Genomic DNA, 22,046 nt, shown 5'->3' on the forward strand with positions numbered 1-22,046 from the left:
TGTATGATATACTTATTTCTAGTGACTGTATAATGAATTGAATCATTATCCCATACGGTATATAAAAATTGTTGAGTTAGATTGCTGACAAATAACAAATACATTGTGTATTAAATAATAATATAACATCTTCACACGCTTAAAACACATGTCTTGTGTCTATCTCTAGATTCGCCTTACGTGACAAGGTAACACTACGACTATTGAAGCTATATTTTTATATAGCGGATGTGGTCGTGTGGTCTAGAGCGCTGGACATGAGGCTAAGCGATTGGTGCTGTAGTGTATCAAAGGTGTGAGTTCGAATCCCGTTGAGGGACAAAAATTTGTCAGCATAAAAGTCTAATTCTAACACTGTTGGGTGTAATTTTCAGACTTATATAAATATTTGTATTAACCCTGTGTCTCAAACACACTGAGATCCAGTGGGCATATATATTGTATGGTTGTCACTTGCTTAGACTTGTTTGTATGATATACTTATTTCTAGTGACTGTATAATGAATTGAATCATTATCCCATACGGTATATAAAAATTGTTGAGTTAGATTGCTGACAAATAACAAATACATTGTGTATTAAATAATAATATAACATCTTCACACGCTTAAAACACATGTCTTGTGTCTATCTCTAGATTCGCCTTACGTGACAAGGTAACACTACGACTATTGAAGCTATATTTTTATATAGCGGATGTGGTCGTGTGGTCTAGAGCGCTGGACATGAGGCTAAGCGATTGGTGCTGTAGTGTATCAAAGGTGTGAGTTCGAATCCCGTTGAGGGACAAAAATTTGTCAGCATAAAAGTCTAATTCTAACACTGTTGGGTGTAATTTTCAGACTTATATATATATATATATATATATATATATATATATAAGTGCCTATAAATAGCAGCACATGACATACAAATCTATGGGAGTGTGGATTAATCAGTACAGAGATTAATTCAATTACACAAATAAAATTATAGATTGCCTAACAATGTAATTTTAACACACTATTTAGTATGTAAATATAAGAATGTTTAAAATATTTACAAAATGATGAAAATAAACGCAATATTTCGCTAGACTAACTAGCTTTATCAAGCGTGCATCTATCCAGGTGAAATCGGATGTAGATGATAAGAAACTTTTGCAGCTCAATGTATATGTTGAACCTGAATTTAGCTGCCTTGAAAATAATACATAATTTGGATGAAGTTCAAGATATATATAAAAGAAGATATCTTATTAGCTAAATAAGATATATCATAAACTATTATATGCTCCTCTCTATCCTAAGTGGCGGAAAATCAAGGGGACGTAACTTACTTATCATCGGAAGACTTCTAGATTCTAGTATACTATAAAAGACTAATCTGAAAACTTCCGAATGGGAGATGACAAAACGATGACCTAATTTACAGAAATGGCGACCTGAAGCTCAGGTGTTTACAGGTGAGAGAAATTTGCTTTCAAACATTCTGTAGTTTGTATCTTGACCATTATTGCTTTGTTAACACTGCCACTAACTTAGACTGTTATTAACATTAAAATCGCTTGATTGCTGATGTATTTTCTCCAAATATTAGAAAAAACTAATAGGTGTTCACTTCCGGTATTTACCTTCAGTAAACAATTCGAATTTTAAATATTGTTTGATGATTTTTGATTTCCTAATGGTTATATTCATAGTTCCTTTTGTTATTACGAAATTAGTTTGGCCGATATGACTAAAAAGGTCATCATAATTGATTTTAAAAATCCTAGCCAGTAAAAGGCAGTATGAATGACCATCAACAGCTACATATGAAGTTGAGAACAACCACCCAAATGGGTTTATATAACACAGGTAGAGACTAGATTTAAAACAAACATATATTTGTATATTTATACTTAATACACTAACAAGGTCAACAACTTGCTTCTTCAGTAAATGTTACCAGTAATAGTTCAGAGTAAAAATTTTCATAAAACCTTGGTTGAATCTTCTCATACTTTAAACTTCCGAAAGATCAATATTTTTTCTTTAAAATGAGCCTTGAAATAAGATTTTAGTCCAAAAAATAAAAAAAATTCTGGTGTAAGTTTAATGAACAATATCCTATACGGTTGAAGTTTGACACTTGCTGGGACCCTTTTCGATCATACATGTACATTGTGTTCTCCAATCTGTAAGTTTCTGTATCTTATAAATGCACATGCAGTATACAATACATTCAAACCATTTATTACCTGGAACACATAAATTAACATTGTTTTGGTCCCATACCAATATAATGTCAACTTATTACCTTAAGTCCTAATAATTATGACGTCTTGCAAGGCTATTTTTTATTTTTTTCTGTGAAACCTTCCTACAGAAAAAAATTAGAAATAGCCTTGCAAGGCGTCATAATTATTTGGACTACTTATTACCATGAAAAAAGAAATATATTAATCTAACTGATCAGAAGGACACAAAACATGCACTCACTCTAATATATAAAATTCAATCCTGCAGAGCACAAATATACCAACAATATTTTTTTCCTCATACTATTAAGACCTTGTACAGCCTTCCACTGCATGAGCATTGTTATGAATGACTTTCTTGGGTTTTTCAAAGCAGCTGTCTCAATTTATACCAATACAAGTATAGCTACAAATGTAGTCAGAAAATTTTTCGTGCAAATAGTTTTATCTTATATATAAAAAAGCTAAAAATAAAAATGTACACTATGCAAAAAAATGTTAATTTATTTTTATTCATTATTTTCAAATTTAACTGTAAAGCAACAGTTCGACTAAGCCATGTATAGTGCAAGTGGCATAAACTTTTATAGTGTTGAAGGCAGTAGATCACTACAACATGACAAATAATCCATTTGCCAATTCCTGTAATTGACCCTGTCATTAGAGATTCATTTTTAGTAGTCTCCCTTAGGAGGAACATAAAATTTCATTGATAATGAAAAGCTAGCAGAAAGAACAGATTTATCTGTTGGTTATGCAGGTGCTGATTCAGGTGTTTCAAAGTTCATTGCCCCCGCCACAACAAAGGGGGCATTAAGTTAACGCTTGTCCATCCGTAAGCCTGTCCGTACATCTCAAGATTAGTTTCCATTCTCTAACTTTAGTTTCCCTCAACCAAATGTTATGCAACTTATAAACAATGCTTATTACCACCAGTCATAGATTAAGTGTGAATTTTGGTGGCTTCACTTTTACTGTTCTTAAGTTATGTCCCTTTATAAATGGAAAAATTGCTGAATTTTCCATATATTTATAATAAATTACAAGCAGGGGAATGTGTCCCATGGACACAATTTCTTCATTTATTTAGTTATAAGAAGGTTTTTCATATACATGTATTGTGCTGTATTGATCCAATCCCTTTTTGTATAACAAGGAAAATAAAAATAAAATATTCATTAAGGGAATCTAAAATAGTTCTTCTCAGACTAAGGAAACTTAAAGAAATTGACACTTTTGTTATGAAAAAAACTGTTGTGAAAAGTTATAACCTTAAACAAAAACCTCAATGGAGATTTTTTAAAGCTAACCGGTATCATTAAATTCAATCGATTTCAAAATGTTTGTTATTTGCAATATTTTTTTTTTATAGTTATTTCATTTCATGTTCTGGACTGGTTTATATAATGCACATCATGTCAACATAATAATTTGATTTTTTTGTAGATTAAAATCATGAAGTTCCTGCTCATATGTCTTGTATTCACTGCAACCATTGTAACTGTGTCTTCTGGTAAGCAGATATATATATATATATATATCATGTATATATATACTATACATGATTATAACCTTTGAAAATTGTTGCTAGTAAATTATTTTTAAGTAAAATGTACTATGAAAGAATGAATAGGAGAAAAGGCTATCAAATGAATCTAAAATAATTCCAGATTGCATCATGTATGTGAAATCAACATGGATTGTCAAATACATGTACCTTTGTACATCACTGCCCCTTCTTGGATCTTGATGGCTATATCTTTCAAGGGAAGCTTAATACCAAAATTTCTGATAAGAGAGATGATATTTCATTTCCTATTGTTAATTATCCTTTTTTAGGTGGTGAGGTTCCCTTGTCACCATCTTATGGTGTTTATATATCTCAACTTGTTTGATTCGCTCGTGTGTGTAACAACGTTTTGATTTTAACGAAAGAAATCGCTGTATTACTGAAAAATTATTACACCAGGGTTTTCGATATCACAAACTTGTCAAAACATTTACTAAATTTTATCATCGGTACAAGGACATCATTCGTAAAAATAAATCAACGTGCAGACATCTTATACATCCAGGTATTTCACATCCAATCATTTATGGTACCGTAATATTCTATACAAAGCACGAAAATGTCGTCATTCACCTCAAAAGCTAACCAAACCTTTGAACAGACTTATTCAGAAGGGATATAAAGTTACGATACTGTTGTCAGGTCATTAAAGATGGCATTTTTTGGAATTAATATTGATTCACTCATAGGGTCTTTGCATCGGAAATAAACACATTTATTCCAAAACCAGTTGTTGGCATGATACTGTTACGGGTTATGTTCTTCTTGTATATTTTATGATGGTATGATACTAAACCCCTAACAGGAGGGATTGTGCTTGATTTTCATACAATGAAGACATAATCTTTCAATCAGTTAATTGAGGTCTGGAGCTGGCATGTCAGTAACTGCTAGTAGTCCTTTGTTAATTTATGTTATCATTGTCATTTTGCTTAGTTTCTTCTGTTACCTATTCTAACATCGGACTCAGACTTCTTTTAAATGAGTTTTACTGTGCGTATTGCTGTGTGTTTGTTTATTCTATATTTGCTTGAGGTATAGGGGAGGGTTGAGATCTCACAAAACATGTTTAACCCTAGGCCTGTCACATTTTTGCGCCTGTCCCAAGTCAGGAATCTCTGGCCATTGTCAGTCTTGTATGTTTTTTTAAAATTTGGTTCATTTATATGTTTCCGAGTTTAGTGTGACGTCCATTTTCTATGAACTAGTACACATTTTTGTGTAGGGGGCAGCTGAAGCCCGCCTCAGGGGGAGGGATTTCTCGCTGTCTTGAAGACCCATTGGTGGCCTTGGGCTGTTTTCTGCTCTTTGGTTTGGTTGTTGTCTCTTTGACACATTCCCTGTTTCCATTCTCAATTTTTTCAACACTAGATTCTATAAATGAACAAGAACTTAGATAAAAAAAGTCTCAAAGAATTTAATTATTACAAGCACATTAACAACTAAGTTGATATACATGTACATTCAACTCTTTCCCTTTTGTTTTAGGATGAATTGAGACAATTTAAACTCATTTAACTGTGTATTAAAAAAGCAATCTTTCTAGATGAAGTACAATTCAATAAAACATGTGAAAGATGATGGAAATTGATGAACTTAAAATGCATGTAATTATAAATAATCAGTGATGTATTAGGGACTTCTTGCAATTACTTAGGCATCATCAAAACACTTTATCTGTTGACTGTCAATAATTGTCTCTTTCAAGATTTTCCTATCAAACTACAATTTCTGCAATGGGCCTTCTTTTTGAATTTTATGTTGTATATTCAAGATTGTCATAGTCAGTTTAACTATACATACATTGTACACTTTAATTTTAGTACCAAACAGACCTCCAGCAGTTTATATACAGCCTCCTTTTGATGTGTACTACAAGACAGGAGAAACAGTAGAAATGCAATGTGTTGCTGATGGTGTTCCAACCCCTATGTAAATATTGGTAGCATGTAAACGTTTAACACATAGACTCACTCTTGTCTATGATCTAGCATACTATTTGAAACAGTTATACCAGGGTTCATGATAAGATGAACCATACTTCTCCATAACCTTGAAAATAAGATAAGACTCCACATTTTTTCAAACATATGAACTTCATCAATAGTCTAGAAATCATTATTCCAGTATTAAGTAAAACAACAAAAATACCGAACTCCAAGGGAAACTGAAAACGGAAAGTCCTTTATAAAATGGCAAAATCAAAAGTTCAAACACATCAAATGAATGGAAAACAACTGTCATATTCCTGACTTGGTACAGGTTCATACATGAACAGTATAACACACATTGTTTACAAATAAAATTAGTTATTTATATCTGACTTTCTCCCCATTTCGTTTTAATAAGAAAATTTAAATGGTGAGTCAATTGTATTGATTTTGTTTTTCTTTAAACAGACTTATTCAGAAGGGATATAGGCCAGGTGCATTACTCCAGCAAGTCGTCAAAAAAAATTCTGTATTAGTAGTTTTGTAAGAAAATAACTCGGTATGAATTTTTCCATTATTTTATGAGAATATTATGACATATAATCATCATGAGACAACTATCCACCAAAGTTCAAATGAAGTGGATGTAAGCAATAAAAGGCAACCATATGGCCTTCAACAATGAGAAAAAAACCATACCATTTAGTCGGCTATAAAAGGCCCCATCTCTTCTGAGTTTTCTAAGTAAAATTACATTTTAATAATATTAACTTTAAGTGTATCAGGAAGGCAATTTGTGTAACAAAAGGATTAGTTTTTATTCTTCAAGGGAAAAATAACCAGATGTCATAAGAAATTGTTTATGCTATCTTTATGAACGAACACCTCTGTAAATTATAATTACAAAAGTGACTTAAATTAGATATACATTTGTATATAAAAATGCCTCTTTTTCAACATTACTTGTATATTTTTGTGAATATGCATAAACATTTTCTATTACAGATACCGATGGACTAGAAATAAAGTTGAGTTTAACCCTAGTGGTAATAATGATCGTGTGGTCCAGCTATTCGATTCTGGGACTATGGTTTTTAATAGACCAGAAGACAAAGATGAAGGAATATTCCAGTGCAATGCAATAAATGAACATGGCACATCAACAACAATCAATGTAAATCTAAGGGAAGCCATGCTGGAACCCTTCCCATATGGTGAAGACACAGTCAGAACTGTAATTCGTGGACATTCTGTCAAGCTTCCTTGTATCCCACCAACAAGTATACCCAAAGCTGAAATAAGATGGGTTCTAAAAGATACCAAACCTGGTGGAAGAATAGAAGCTATCAATTTCAATAGCAGAATTACAATGGATTTAGAAGGTAAGAAAAGGAACTTTTTCTAAAATGTTTATATATAAACATGTGTAAATAAATGGTCTGTTTCTTGTATGGTAAAAAGCTATGGAAAGTCATTGGGGTCCAAATGATTAATTTAAATTTTTACATATTAAAGTTTTCATGTAACTAAAAGTCAAAGTAATGAAAAAAAAAGTATCATTTAAAATATGTTTTTCACACTTGCCAGGTTTTTAATAAGTTTGTAATCATTTATTTATGTAAATTTTTTATTGTCATTTGCAGGAAATCTGTACATCACAGCAGTCCAACAGGCTGATTTTCAGAACGGTAGAAGCTATGTGTGTATGGCAATCAATTATTTCATGAGAAAAAATACATATGCTCCAGGAATTGTTATAAAACCAGTAGGAAGCTCAGGTATGTACTGTAATTAGCCTTGTATAGTTCGCACTGGTATATTGTCTACACCCACCCCCTCCCCCCCCCCCCCCCCCCCCCCCATCTACAATTTCAACAACAAACATGATGGAACGTAAACAAACCTTGTGAAATCTAATTTTCTCATTTCTTGCTTATCATTCTGTATAATCTGCACCCCTGCCTGGCAGGTTCAATTTTAGAGAATAAAACCGTGGACTATACAAGCCTCAATTCGGTATCAATATGTATGCTCAAGGTTTTGTAAGAAGCCTAGGATTTATAGATAACAAATATGAAAGACAACAAAACTCGTAAATTACCACAGAGTAATTGTATATTAGTTGACATGTTTCGCCACCAGGACATCACTTTTTTAAAAACAACTGTGAATACCTTTAGGTATCCACTCATTTATTACTCTACCACAAAATTACTACTTTAGTTGTTTAGGTTCACCATATACAATAACTGTTTATAGATAAAATATACATTTGTAGACAGCTCACAAACATATTATCTGTCTCTATTATTACTGTTTGAAATGTTTTCAACTAAAACAGAATCAAGTGAAAATGGTGTGTGGGTGCAGATACCATAAACTATTTAATTGCTTAAAACTTTTAATGTTTACTGCTTCAAAGATTTATATTGGAATGTGATTTCAATATAAATCCTTTAAGCAGTAAAGATTGGGTTTGACAATGTTGATGATACAATGATATGATTGATGTTACAGGTACAGACGAAACTGTTCCACCTCATTACTTGTGGGCCACTCCATCTGAAAGCTTTGGGCTCCTGGGAGAATCTATCAGAATAAAATGTATATATGGTGGAAAGTAAGTATCAAGATGTCAAATTTTAGATATATATACCATAAATCAGGTTATTTTGGGTGTAATGATATTTTGTCGGTTTCCACCAAAACAGAAGTGATTAATTTTTGTGGGAAAAATTTTGGTACCGTAGATACTCGCCTAATAGTCGATCCTACTATAAGTCGGGGTCCATTTTCAGCTCCAAATTCTAAGGATTTAGTCTTGACCCTCGTATAAGTCGGACAAAATTTGGGCATTTTTTTTTCAGCTTACAGTAACTGAACGCCGGTAAAACCAATGCAAATCCAGGAATAATATTCATTTCTGCATTAATGTTTGTTTGGTTTGAATTTAGTTGATGCTCATCATGATAATTTATATTGCTGTTAATAATAAAGATGTATTCATTTCTCTTGTTTTGTTCACTGTTCAAATGTTAGATTAGCCATGTGTTGTTTACGTAATGCATCAATGATTTTGTAGGGTATGACTAACAACCTATTGTTTGAGAAAAGCGAATATAAACCAATATGAACCTGAAAAATTTAAAGTCAATCAACACTTGATGAAAATATTTTTCACAGCATACATAACTCGGTGTTAAATGAGCATGTACACTTCATAATTCTTATTATATTGTGATGATTAAAAGATTAAAAAAATTAAGTGAAGCTAATCAATATATTAAAATAACTAACTCCAACTCATTAGTGTCATCTGTTTACCTATCACTGATAGTTTTCACACCTTTAGTGAATACAACTCTTTGTCTCTTAATTGGGGTTATCAATGGATTATATTGGCTTGTCAATCAATTTTGTAATTTTTGTTTACCTGAGACACTATAATGAATAATATTTTGATTTTGGGAATGAATCTTAAAATTATTTTTTGATTATTATATGATTTATAAGCATTGAATTGATATCATGATATCACAATAATGACACAATAACTCCGCTGAAAACATCCTTTCACATATTTGGTACATTGTTATCTCCTTTTCATTTTTGGTTCTTGGCTCTTCTTTTGGGTTTATAGGAAAACCATGTGACCATGAAAATCAATACACAAACCGGAAACAGTAGAATTTCAACACGAATTTGCAGAAAATGTTTACCAAAGAACAAATAAAACACAAAGACAGTATTGAAGTCATTTATTTTCAACAAAAACTTTTTATTTATTGATTTATGTAGGTTTGGCAATCAAAAACGTAGTTTTGACCAGGAAATTCACTCCTGACCACTTTTCTCAAGCTTGGATTTTTCCTCTGGTCGCAAGATCTCGTCTATTAGTCGGCCCCCCTCTCTGGATTATGAATTTTACTCCCAATTTTCCGACTAATAAGCGAGTAGGAACGGTACTTGGTATGATACTATCAATCCTGTATTTTGATTTTGTCAATAGAATTCATTATTGATCATTATTAAATTAGTATAACTCAGGATAGAAAATCTGTTTATTTGGTATTGTGTAAGCATTGGTAAGGGATTTTTGTCTCGCCTAGTGAGACAAAAGTCGAGGAAAGTAAGACATAGGGATTGCTTTTCCGGCAACTGTTGTTAAGTTTTCTGCTAAAGTCAGTTTGATAGGATCTACTTCTGATAGATCAATGATATTTTGTATGAAGTTGCATTACTATCAGTGCATATCAGATTGACAACTATTTTGAGGCCCTGCCACCTAGGACATGGTCCAGTGACTTTGAATTTATTAGCAATTTTCAGTGTTAAGTTTTCTGCTTAAGTTAGTTTGATAGGATCTGCTTGTGATATATCAATGATATTTTGTATGAAGTGACATACCTATCAGTTCATATCAGTTTGACAACTATTTTGAGGCCCTGCCCCCTAGGACATGGTCCAGTGACTGAATTAATTAGTTATTTTCAATGTTAAGTTTTCTGCTTAAGTTAGTTTGATAGGATCTGCTTGTGATAGATCAATGATATTTTGTATGAAGTTGCAATACTTTCAGTTCATGATGACTATTTTGAGGCCCTGCCCCCTAGGTCATGGTCCAGTGCCTTTGAATTATTTAGCAATTTTTAATGTTAAGTTTTTCTGCTTACGTCAGTTTGATAACTTAAAACTACTTGTGATACTGTAGATCAATGATATTTTGTATAAAGTTGCATTACAATCTGTACATATCAGTTTGACAGCTATTTCGAGGCCCTGTCCCCTAGGACATGGTCCAGTGACTTTGAATTAATTAACAATTTTCAATGTTAAGTTTTCTGCTTAAGTTAGTTTGATAGGATCTGCTTGTGATAGATCAATAATATTTTGTATGAAGTTGCATTACTATCAGTTCATATCAGTTTGATGACTATTTTGAGGCCCTGTCTCCTAGGTCATGGTCTAGTGACTTTGAATTAATTAGCAATTCTCAATGTTTAGTTTCCTGCTTAAGTAAGTTTGATAGGATCTACTTGTGATAGATCAATGATATATTGTATGAAGTTGCATTACTATCAGTTCATATCAGTTTGATGACTATTTTGAGGCCCTGCCCCCTAGGACATGGTCCAGTGACTGAATTAATTAGTTATTTTCAATGTTAAGTTTTCTGCTTAAGTTAGTTTGATAGGATCTGCTTGTGATAGATCAATGATATTTTGTATGAAGTTGCAATACTTTCAGTTCATATCAGTTTGATGACTATTTTGAGGCCCTGCTCCCTAGGTCATGGTCCAGTGCCTTTGAATTAATTAGCAATTTTTAATGTTAAGTTTTTCTGCTTACGTCAGTTTGATAACTTAAAACTACTTGTGATACTGTAGATCAATGATATTTTGTATAAAGTTGCATTACAATCTGTACATATCAGTTTGACAGCTATTTTGAGGCCCTGTCCCCTAGGACATGGTCCAGTGACTTTGAATTAATTAACAATTTTCAATGTTAAGTTTTCTGCTTAAGTTAGTTTGATAGGATCTGCTTGTGATAGATCAATAATAATATTTTGTATGAAGTTGCATTACTATCAGTTCATATCAGTTTGATGACTATTTTGAGGCCCTGTCTCCTAGGTCATGGTCTAGTGACTTTGAATTAATTAGCAATTCTCAATGTTTAGTTTCCTGCTTAAGTAAGTTTGATAGGATCTACTTGTGATAGATCAATGATATTTTGTATAAAGTTGCATTGCTATTATTTCGTATCAGTTTGACAACTATTTTGAGGCCCTGCCCCCTAGGACATGGTCAAGTGACTGACTTAATTAGCAATTTTCAATTTTAAATGTCTATACTTGAGTTATATTGATAGGAACTACTTACAATAAACAAAGATATTTTCTATCAAATTACATTACTGTCTGTACATTTCAGTTTGTCGACCATTTTCAGGCCCTGCCCACTAGATCATGGTCCAATGGCTGAATTAATAAGCAATGTTGCTGTCCGTCAGATTGTCTTTTTCTGAATTTAATGCCCATAAGCGAGACATATCTCTGTGTCAACAGTTTATTAGTTCTACCAGGTAGTCACTTCTTATTTGATAAAATGAAGATTGCAGTGTAAATTAAATCTGATTTTTGGAACAGTAGTATATAATGATCAATTTCAGTTAAAGTTTGACTTTTTTCACTAGCAGGATTGATAAATGGAAACAGATTTATGTTAACTGTATGAAGCTTCTAATTTGCTATATTTATTCTTAAATTTTTTTAAACAGTTTAATTTTGCAATCATCATAACATCCAATTTTTTCATTGATGAAAACAATATTGATATCTGAATTTCAGTTTTGTGCCAATCTTGAGAACTTTCTTGATCTTCTTAAATTGTGACATAAGTTATTTAATATTGAAAAATAAATATCAAAATTTACTTTCTGCAACAAAGGGGCTCTTTATGAGAAAAAATTTGAAGTTGGTGTGGCGAATAGTAGATTCTATGCCTTAATGTGGTATAGTGTTAGTTTTAGACTCAAATTTGAAATGCCACTATAAAATGAACTAAAATAATTTATTACAGCCCTTATCCAGAAGTACATTGGGAGAGTAACACTGGTGCTATTCCAAGCAACCGTCGTACATTGTCTCAGGGAGGTCAGGAACTGCTTATATCACAGTTGAGAGAAGAGGATCGAGGACAATATATATGTTTCACTACTAGTTCAAGTGGCCAAAGAGAGCAAAGAAATATCAATGTTATTTTGAAATGTGAGTAAAATAGGTTATTTATAGAGTATTCATAGAAATATTTATAGTATAATCATATTCATATAGAATAATTGTTGATAAGACATGTAGCTTCTATTCCATGGACAAAAATCACAAAGGATTAGGTGCTGTAAGGATCCTACTTGGCTTCAAATTTGAGTCCATCTTTTCAAGATGGAACTTGTTTCAATTTGATGCATACATATTTATATTATGGATGTCAATACTGTGAAGAATTTGGTAGAAATTTAATTTTTTTTCTTAATATGACTTGAAATGTCTTATCTAGTCATTTATGTATGATGGTGTGAATAGCCATTTAATTTAAAAAAAAACTCCTTTAATCTTATAAAAAAAGAAACATTGTGCAAAGTAAACAAAAGAACATACTTGTTTGCTTATATTTGTTTAAGAAATTATTAGGAAAACATTCTATTTATAGCAAAACCTTATTGGGCTGAAGGAGGAGAACCTAAAGATATAGAAACCAGTATAGGAGCCTCAGCGACATTCTATTGTAATGCTTCAGGAGACCCACAACCTAAATTGAATTGGTATATTAATGGTGTCAGACTTAAAGGTATACAAAACTTCTTTATTCATATTATAACTGGAAGGATATATTAATGGTGTCAGACTTAGAGGTATACAAAACTTCTTTGGTCTTCTTGTAACTAGATTGGTATATTTGGTGTCAGACTTAAAGAAAATAATAGTTCTTCTCTCATTGTAACTAAAATGGTATATAAATGATGTCAGACTGAAAGGTATGCAATACTTCATTTGTTTTGTTCTAAAGTGATCTGAATTTGGCGACATTGTGAGCTAGTACTAATGTCAATATAGGAAATCTCCAAAATCTAAATTGTTTTCTTCAAATACACATGCATTATTTAGCTATTAAGAGTTTTGATTGTAGATTTATTTTCCTTTCAAATTAACATAAAAAGGTTTAAGGTCAAGGAACAGTAAATGGGCTATTTCACAGATTTTGGTAAAATTTTGCATACAACTTTGGCTCGTTAAATTATATCTAAAAATAAAAAAAATGATGCCTATATCTCTTTTATTTTCTGAAATATAACTGATTGAATTCTTTCAAAATATGTGAACATTTGTATAGAAAGCACATAGAATCAGCAAAAAACTTTCATAAATTTGTCCTAAAATCACCAAATCTCTAATTTCAAATCCATAGATTTTTCTTTAAAACCTATATGTTGTTGATACATAAATTTCCTTTTTATTAAGGGCATACGATACAGTTACAGGGGAGATTATGATGTTGCTAACGTAAAATGTTATTTTGGCGACGTCAAACTGTGGCTTATCAGGAAAAGATGCATTTTTCGACTGTTTTTTATGATTTAAACTGATTTAACTTGAAAACAAGTACATGGACCCCTCTTTCTTAAAATGGCATTAGGTTTGATTACATATGAAGATTATTTGTACCAATTTTAATGAAAAAGTCAACAAGATTTTTTTTTTAAATTTTATAAATATACTGCAAAAAATGCTGTTTTTTTCCTAAAATCCTGAAACTTTGTTAAAAATTAATTATTTCCAAAGAATTGTTGTACTTATTAAGAGCATATTTGTGTAAAGAAGATTTTCATAATGTTTTTACAAAAATCTGCTTGTGTTTATCTGTTGAAATAAAAAAGTTATGTGTGTCTATCCAAAGGATAGAAATGTAAAAAAAAAACCAAAATTTTGAGTAAATGTCTAAAATTTCAACCCCTTTTATCTCTTAAAGTAGCACATGAAGGTATATTTTTTATAACATATTTGAATTGCTTAGGTTAAGAATAGCTTGTATGCAAATTTTCATAAAAAAATCATCATGGGATCGAAACTGTATTGTATGTCCTTAATATGAAATAGTCATAGGGACACCAACTTCGTTTTTGGTGTATCAACCAATCGGTTACCTTGTTGGTAGTGAAAAACTTAAAAAAACCAACATTTTACGGCCTACAACATGATGACGTAACAATTATTAATAAATATTCTTTGCGTTCATCAGACAATGATTGTCTTTTTATACCATGTCCGCTAACAAATTTTATGAAAAAGACATTTCAATATTCCAGTTCTGTTCTTTGGAACAGTATTCTTGTAGAAATAAAAAAGATAGAAAAGATAGAACAGTTCAAACAAAGGTATCATAATTTCTTGTTTTTAGAACAAAAAAGCTAAATAAATTATTAGATTCATATACAACATGTAAAATCAACGAAATAATGATTATCACAGAAATTTATCTATAGTCAGAAGTCTAAAAATCCATATATTTGTCTTGTACATCATTTAGGAAATATGTTCATAAAACGCAACACTTATAATCTGTATGTTTTTCACCATTTGTTTTGCATATTAAGTTGCATTAGTATATTATATAAATAACACATAGCTGAGAGGGTGATAGAGCAGATTGTTACCCCGAGAAAACATTTGAGCAAGTGTCTCTGTGAATGGTAATAGAGTATTTGCCATGGGATAGAGTAAATTGTCTCCCTCGTATTAACCAATCAAAATCTGACATTTTGACATGAAGTATAATAAATTATATTATAATATTTTGAGTTATTTAGAGGCATCAGGGGAGATTAGTTTTCTACTAACTGATTTTACCCTCTTTAAATAAAGTATTTTATTATTTATTATTATTATTATTATTATTTCAAAGTTTTGTGGTATTTTTTAAACTAGTATACCACTTTGAATGAAGAATACTGTTCAAAGGAAGTCTGTGACCCTATTGTTATTTTACATCATGAAAACAGATATTTTTGTACCAACAACGTACAGTTTTTCAATAAAAATCTACAGACTAGAAATTGATGATTTTATGACAAGTTGAACGTTTTTTCGCCGATTGTATGTGCTTTCTATACAAATGTCCACCTATTTTGAAAGAATTCTATCAGTAATATCTCAGAAATTGAGGAGATAAATGCACTTTTTTTTCAATTTTCAGTTAAAGTTCAACGAGCCAAAGTTGTATGCAAAATTTTAAGAAAATCTACAATTTACTGTAACTTGACCTTGATCATGAATAAATGAAAGATTGAAATACTGTACTGTGACCATTCTCTGAACACACTGCTTTAATTTACTGTCCTGATAATTATGCTGACAGCCAATGAAATGACCATGATCTGACACCACTTCAATTATCTGTTCTGATAATTCTGCCATCAATTTGTTTATAGGTGTAATTCCTTATGTCAAAACCTGAGAATACCAAATAGAATACAGAGCATGACAGACTCTGCTAGGAAAATAATATGGACATAGAAACTGTATTTATATCAGATTGAATGAAATATTCTGTTAATTGTCATACATGATTTGAATATTTTATATTATTACAGATTCGAAGCATCCAACAGTAAAATCTGCAAGATTTTTGAAACCAGATGACCACAATATAACAATAATAAACTTAGAGAAAAGTGATGTCATGGTTATACAATGTAATGCCTCCAATATCTATGGTTACGTTTATGCAGACTTTTATCTTAATGTACTAAGTAAGTATAATCAACGAACTGAAAGTGATAAATTTGTCTTATATTTAGGAGATAGCAGTATTGTTTTTAAAAAATTGTGGGCATCAGTTGGCAATGTAATTAATAGAAAAAAAATGTTTGCCTGCGAATGCCACTGCACGAAATATTTCTTTATGTTTATTATTGTTATTCGTGTTTTTCTATGTTATACATGTATTCATATCATATGTAATATTCATTATCATATCACATTGGACATAGAAAAAAGTTATGTCATGGTTTTACAATGTAATGCCTCCAATATCTATGGTTACGTTTATGCAGACTTTTATCTTGATGTGCTAAGTAAGTAAAATTATAGAACAATAAGTAAGTTATTCATAGTATATTTATGAGATAGCAGTACTAATTATATTGTATTGAGAAAATTGTTGGGATCAGTTAACAATTTAATTAATAGATTAAAATTTTCTGCTTGGGAATATAAAAGTATAATACTATTTTCTCAATTTTAATGCAGCTGTAAGAAAATTCTTCATAATCATTCATTTGAAAATGAGTTACATTACCTCTGTGTTTGTGTTCAACAATTTCAGACCATGAATTGTAATATCATTCCCTGAAATTTGTGGTATTGTCCAATCAAAATGAACATAATTGTGATGCTATAAAATTCAAGGTCTGTTATTGTGATTTTTGTCGAGCCTGCAACTTTTGTCGCAGAAAGCTCGACATAGGGATAGTGATCCGGCGGCGGCGGCGTTAGCTAACTTCTTAAAAGCTTTATATTTTAGAAGCTAGAAGACCTGGATGCTTCATACTTTGTATATAAATGCCTTATGATATGAAGTTTCCCTCTGTCATATGTCCATTGTCCTTGACCTCATTTTCATGGTTCAGTGACTCCTTGAAAAAAAGTCAACATTTTTTGTAATGTTTATTTCTTTCTTATTATGAGTAATAGGATAACTATATTTAGTATGTGCGTACCTTGCAAGGTCCTCATGCCCGTCAGACAATTTCTATTCAACCTCAACCTCATTTCATGGATCAGTGAACAAGGTTAAGTTTTTGTGGTCAAGTCCATATATCAGATACTATAAGCAGTAGGTCTACCGTACTATATTTAGTATATGGAATGATTGTAAGGTGTACCGGTACATGTCCAACTGGTAGGTGTCATCTGACCTTGACCTCATTTTCATGGTTCAGTGGTCAAAGTTAAGTTTTTGAGTTTTGGTCTTTTTTTCTAATACTATATGCAATAGGTCAACTATATTTGGTGTATGGAAATATTTTATGATGTACATGTCAGTCTCGCAGGTTTTATTTGACCTTGACCTCATTTTCACAGTTCATTTCTCAGTGTTAAGTTTTTTTGTTTTGGTCTGTTTTTCTTCAACTATAAGCAATAGATCAACTATATTTGTTGTATGGAAGGATTGTAAGGTGTAGATGTCTGTCTGGCAGGTATCATCTGACCTTGACCTCATTTTCATGGTTCATTGGTCAATGTTAAGTTTTCATGGTTAAGTTTGTTTCTTAGATACTATAAGCAATAGGTCAACTATATTTAATGCATAAATTGATTGTAAGGTGAACATGTCTGTCTGGCATGGTCCATCTGACCTTGACCTCATTTTCATTGTTTATTGGTCAATGTTATGTTTTCTTGGTTAAGACTTTCTCAGAAACTATAAGTAATAGCTCAACTATGTTTGGTTTATTGAATGATTGTAAGGTGTATATGTATTTCTCGTTTGGTTTATCTGACCTTGACCTCATTTTCTTGGATCATGTTAAGTTTATGTGTTACTTGTAGTAAAGCTTTATATTTAGGACTATCAACATAAAATCAATAGTTAGTTAAGAAGGCGAGACATTTCAGCGTGTGCACTCTTGTTAAAGATATAAACATTTTTAAGCAGTATAAACTAGATATGTTTTTTTTAGACATTTTAAACTTTTCTCTCTTTGGAGTTAGCAGTTCCCTCTGGTTTTATCTTTGGGTTGGTATGATCCAAATGGATTTATGAGTTTAGAACATAGTTACACTATTGTCACCTCTTTATTACTGCAAATTCAGAAATTATTGCATGTCTATATTTATGCAATTTTGGAAGACTAAATAAAAATGCTATTTATTTAGATTGATTTTTGCAATTTCAGGAAAAGCTTAAGAATCAGATATCAGAATGCAAGTTCTTATTTTTGTGATATTCACCCAGTCACATTATTCGCATTAATAAAAACCTTGCAGTAATTTACAGTATTAATCATTCTATTCCATGTTGACTAATCAAATTTATATTTTATATCATTATTTAAAAATCCTCATAGTTACCATTTTATTAACTTTTCAGAGGAGAAGCCTCAATTTATCAAGAGACCAGTAAAAGAATTAAAGGTAGCAGAAACTACTAATGTTTACCTGACATGTCAAACTAGTGGTAAACCAGATCCAATTGTCACCTGGTACAAAGGGACACAGCAAATTACTGGTGGAAGGTACCAGATTCAGACAAATGGAGATTTATTCATATCGGTAAATAATTTGTACAATTGTTTTAATTTGTTTGTGATAATTAAGTTTTATAAATTGATTTTTGTGGAGCCTGCGACTCCTGTCACAGAAAGCTTGACATAGGGATAGTGATCCGGCAGCGGCGGCGTTAACTAACTACTAAAAGCATAATATTTCAGAAGGTAGAAGACCTGGATGCTTCATACTTTGTATATAGATGCCTTATGTTTTGAAGTTTCTGTCTCATATGTCTTTTGTCCTTGACCTCATTTTCATGGTTCAGTGACTGCTTGAAAAAAAAGTTAAGAATTTTTTGTAATGTTATTTTTTCTCTTAGTATGAGTAATAGGATATTTATATTTGGTATGTGCGTACCTTGCACAGTCCCGATGCCTGTCAGACAGTTTTCACTTGACCTCGACCTCATTTCATGGATCAGTGAACAAGGTTAAGTCTTTGTAGTCAAGTCCATATCTCAGATACTATAAGCAATAGGTCTACTATATTTGGTGTATGGAATGATTGTAAGGTATACATGTCCAACTGGCAGGTGTCATCTCACCTTGGCCTCTTTTTCATGGTTCAGTGGTTAAAGGTAAGTTTTTGTGTTTTGGTTTATTTTTATAATACTGTATACAATAGGTCAGCTATATTTGGTGTATGGAAATATTTTATGATGTTCATGTCAGTTTGGCAGGTTTTGTTTGCCCTGGACCTCATTTTCACAGTTCATTGCTCAATGTTAAGTTTTTGTGTTTTATTCTGTTTTTCCTAAACTATAAGCAATAGGTCAACTATATTTGGTGTATGAAATGATTGTAAGGTTTATATGTCTATCTGGCAGGTAACATCTGACCTTGACCTCATTTTCATGGTTCTTTGGTCAATGTTAAGTTTTTTTGGTTAGGTTTGTTTCTGAGATACTATTTTTAATAAGTCAACTATATTTTATCCATGGAATGGTTGTAAAGTGTACATGTTGGTCTGGCAGGGTTCATCTGACCTTGACCTCATATTCATTGGTCATTGGTCAATATAAAGATTTCATGGTTTTGTCTGTTTCTTGTATACAATAAGCAATAGGTCAACTATATTCAATGTATGGAATGATTGTAAGGTGTACATGTATTTCTGGCTTGGTTTATCTGACCTTGACCTCATTGGAGGTTGGATCATGTTAAGTTAATGTGATACTTTTAGTAAAACTTTATATTTAGGGCTATCAAAATAAAGTCAATGGTGGTAAAGCAGGCGAGATATTTCAGCGTATGCACTCTTGTTTTATTATTGCATAATTTCATACACTATAATTTACTGGTACAATACTACAATTTTTATACTGAATCATTTGATTACTTTTGAGATATTGAATCCGGGTGTGGGATTTTCTCACTGCGTTGAGAACCCATTGGTGGCCTTCGGCTGTTGTGTGCTCTTTGGTCGGGTTGTTGTCTCTTTGGCATATTCCCCATTTCCATTCTCAATTTTAATAACAATAGAGGATGATAGTAATGACAACAATTTTATTTGTGTGCTTTTCTCCTTTATAATTTATGTATAATAGATTATTTGATATTGAGATCTTTTCTATATACCTATTTTTGGTTTTTAATGTATTACAGAATATTGTACTTTCGGATGCTGGTAATTTCACTTGTGTTGCTGAAAATGCAGAAGGATCTGCTACAGATTGGGGAGTACTTATTGTGAGAAGTAAGTTATATACATTAACCAAATATCTACTTTGTAACACAAAATGACAGGTTTCTGTATGATGTTGTCTCCTCATGTTTGAAGAATACAGCTGACATACAAATAGAGGAAGACGTGTGAAAATGCAAAAATGAAAACCTGAGAAAGCGTGAAAAGGATGGGATATAGGTTTCAAGTGTCAGTACAAATTTTACTCATGTTGTTGGTACGGAATTTGTGAAAAAAACAACATTTTTCAAGGGTAGTTAGACATAGTTATTCTAGTTTTACACCTGAAAGTAAATTATAAATAGGAAATGTCTATCATTGGGCATAGAGTAGGAGATTTTGGGAGGTTTGTAACAGTGATATGACAAAGTGTGAATGTTAGTTGAAAAACAATAGTTTTTTTTATCAGTTTCTTGAGAAAAGTATTGATCTCCAGGCCATTAGGATGCTGGGATGGGCAGTTTAGTTATATCTTCTCAGAGTTGCTTTTGTCTCCTTGTCTGTTCTTCTGATGTCCCCACTTCTCAGGACTTACTGGTTGATTAATCATTCTGTAATTGGCAATTAATTCCTGTTGATTCAAAGCAATTGGTAATCAATTTTTAAATATTCTTTAAAACAGGAAAGACAAGAATTGAACAAAAGCCAGGTGATTTAGAAAACACAGCTAATACAGATGCAAAATTTACATGTTCTGGAACTACAGATTTTGAAGAAGTTGCAAATCTTCGTGTCTATTGGTTAAAGGATGGAAAAGAAATAACAACAAATGACCAGAGAATGACCACTAATGTTCAAGATAATTCCTTAACCATAAGTGGAACAATCAGCAGAGATTCAGGACTGTATACCTGTGTTGTAACTAATGGACTAGATCAGGAAACAGCGTCGGCAATTCTTACTGTCAAAGGTACTTGTGTATTTTACAAAGAATGTTACTTTATAAAAAAAATTATGTTTACTGTTAATACCCAAACGATCATGTTTTTTATTACTGACTCTGAACCATTTTTTTTCAATTTTTGAAAATGAATGATTTAGGAATCTCTCTTGGCATGCAATTCACATATTTAAACAATCTCACGGTAGTATAAAGGATGAATATGCGAACAAGCAAACATACATAGCAACAATATGGCGTTGTTCCAAATAAAAAAAAAATGGATGAAAAAGACACATTTGATTAAAACAGTGCAGATTTATTTTTTAACAGATTTATTTAAAAATCTGCTTTTTAGATTATGATTCTATCTTTAAATTGTGTTTAATGTTTCAATTTATGATAGTGTCATGACTGTTTTTATACAAATATTGTCATATGTAGAATTTAGTTCTGAGTTAAGTTTTACACATGCAAACAGCTGATGTTGGGTTTGCTTTTCTAGACAAGCCAGAACCTCCTGTTGATGTTGAGACTAAAGACTGTATAAATAAGAAAGTGACACTAAGATGGACAAAGGGAGCATTTAACAATGCACCAATACAGTACTTCACCATTCAATACAACACATCCATAGAACCAGATAACTGGGCATTTGCTGCAACAGCAAACCAGTCACATAATTCTATGACCTTGAGTCTGCAGCCAGGTGTTAGTTACAGTTGGCGGCTGTTGGCTACCAATAAAATTGGAATAAGTGATCCAAGCCAACATAGCGATATTTGTGTAACCGATAAAGCTGCGCCATACAAAAATCCTGAGAATGTTAGAGGATTGGGAGACAAGCCAAATTACTTAGTTATAGAATGGGTGGTAAGTTAGTCAGTATTACTTCTGCCTTCTAATACAAAAATCCTGAGAATGTACAA

General features: G+C 31.8%; 1 protein-coding gene across 4 annotated transcripts in view; it reads left to right on the top strand.

The window, feature by feature from the left end:
- Window positions 1-1,387: 1,387 nt before the first annotated feature.
- Window positions 1,388-22,046, top strand: part of LOC127723061 (neuroglian-like) — a 41,604-nt gene continuing 20,945 nt past the window's right edge. For all 4 annotated transcript variants that reach the window (XM_052229502.1, XM_052229516.1, XM_052229511.1 and 1 more), the window contains exons 1-13: window positions 1,388-1,444; window positions 3,668-3,734; window positions 5,615-5,723; window positions 6,728-7,104; window positions 7,366-7,500; window positions 8,240-8,342; window positions 12,307-12,494; window positions 12,937-13,074; window positions 15,875-16,033; window positions 18,376-18,557; window positions 20,159-20,249; window positions 20,860-21,147; window positions 21,623-21,990. In XM_052229502.1, coding sequence (XP_052085462.1) covers window positions 3,677-3,734; window positions 5,615-5,723; window positions 6,728-7,104; window positions 7,366-7,500; window positions 8,240-8,342; window positions 12,307-12,494; window positions 12,937-13,074; window positions 15,875-16,033; window positions 18,376-18,557; window positions 20,159-20,249; window positions 20,860-21,147; window positions 21,623-21,990 — 2,196 coding nt within the window. In that variant the 5' untranslated portion in view covers window positions 1,388-1,444; window positions 3,668-3,676. The remainder of the gene's footprint in view (window positions 1,445-3,667; window positions 3,735-5,614; window positions 5,724-6,727; window positions 7,105-7,365; window positions 7,501-8,239; window positions 8,343-12,306; window positions 12,495-12,936; window positions 13,075-15,874; window positions 16,034-18,375; window positions 18,558-20,158; window positions 20,250-20,859; window positions 21,148-21,622; window positions 21,991-22,046) is intronic.

The sequence above is a fragment of the Mytilus californianus genome, unplaced genomic scaffold, assembly GCF_021869535.1.
Source record: "Mytilus californianus isolate M0D057914Y unplaced genomic scaffold, xbMytCali1.0.p SCAF_1, whole genome shotgun sequence".
Taxonomy (NCBI): domain Eukaryota; kingdom Metazoa; phylum Mollusca; class Bivalvia; order Mytilida; family Mytilidae; genus Mytilus; species Mytilus californianus.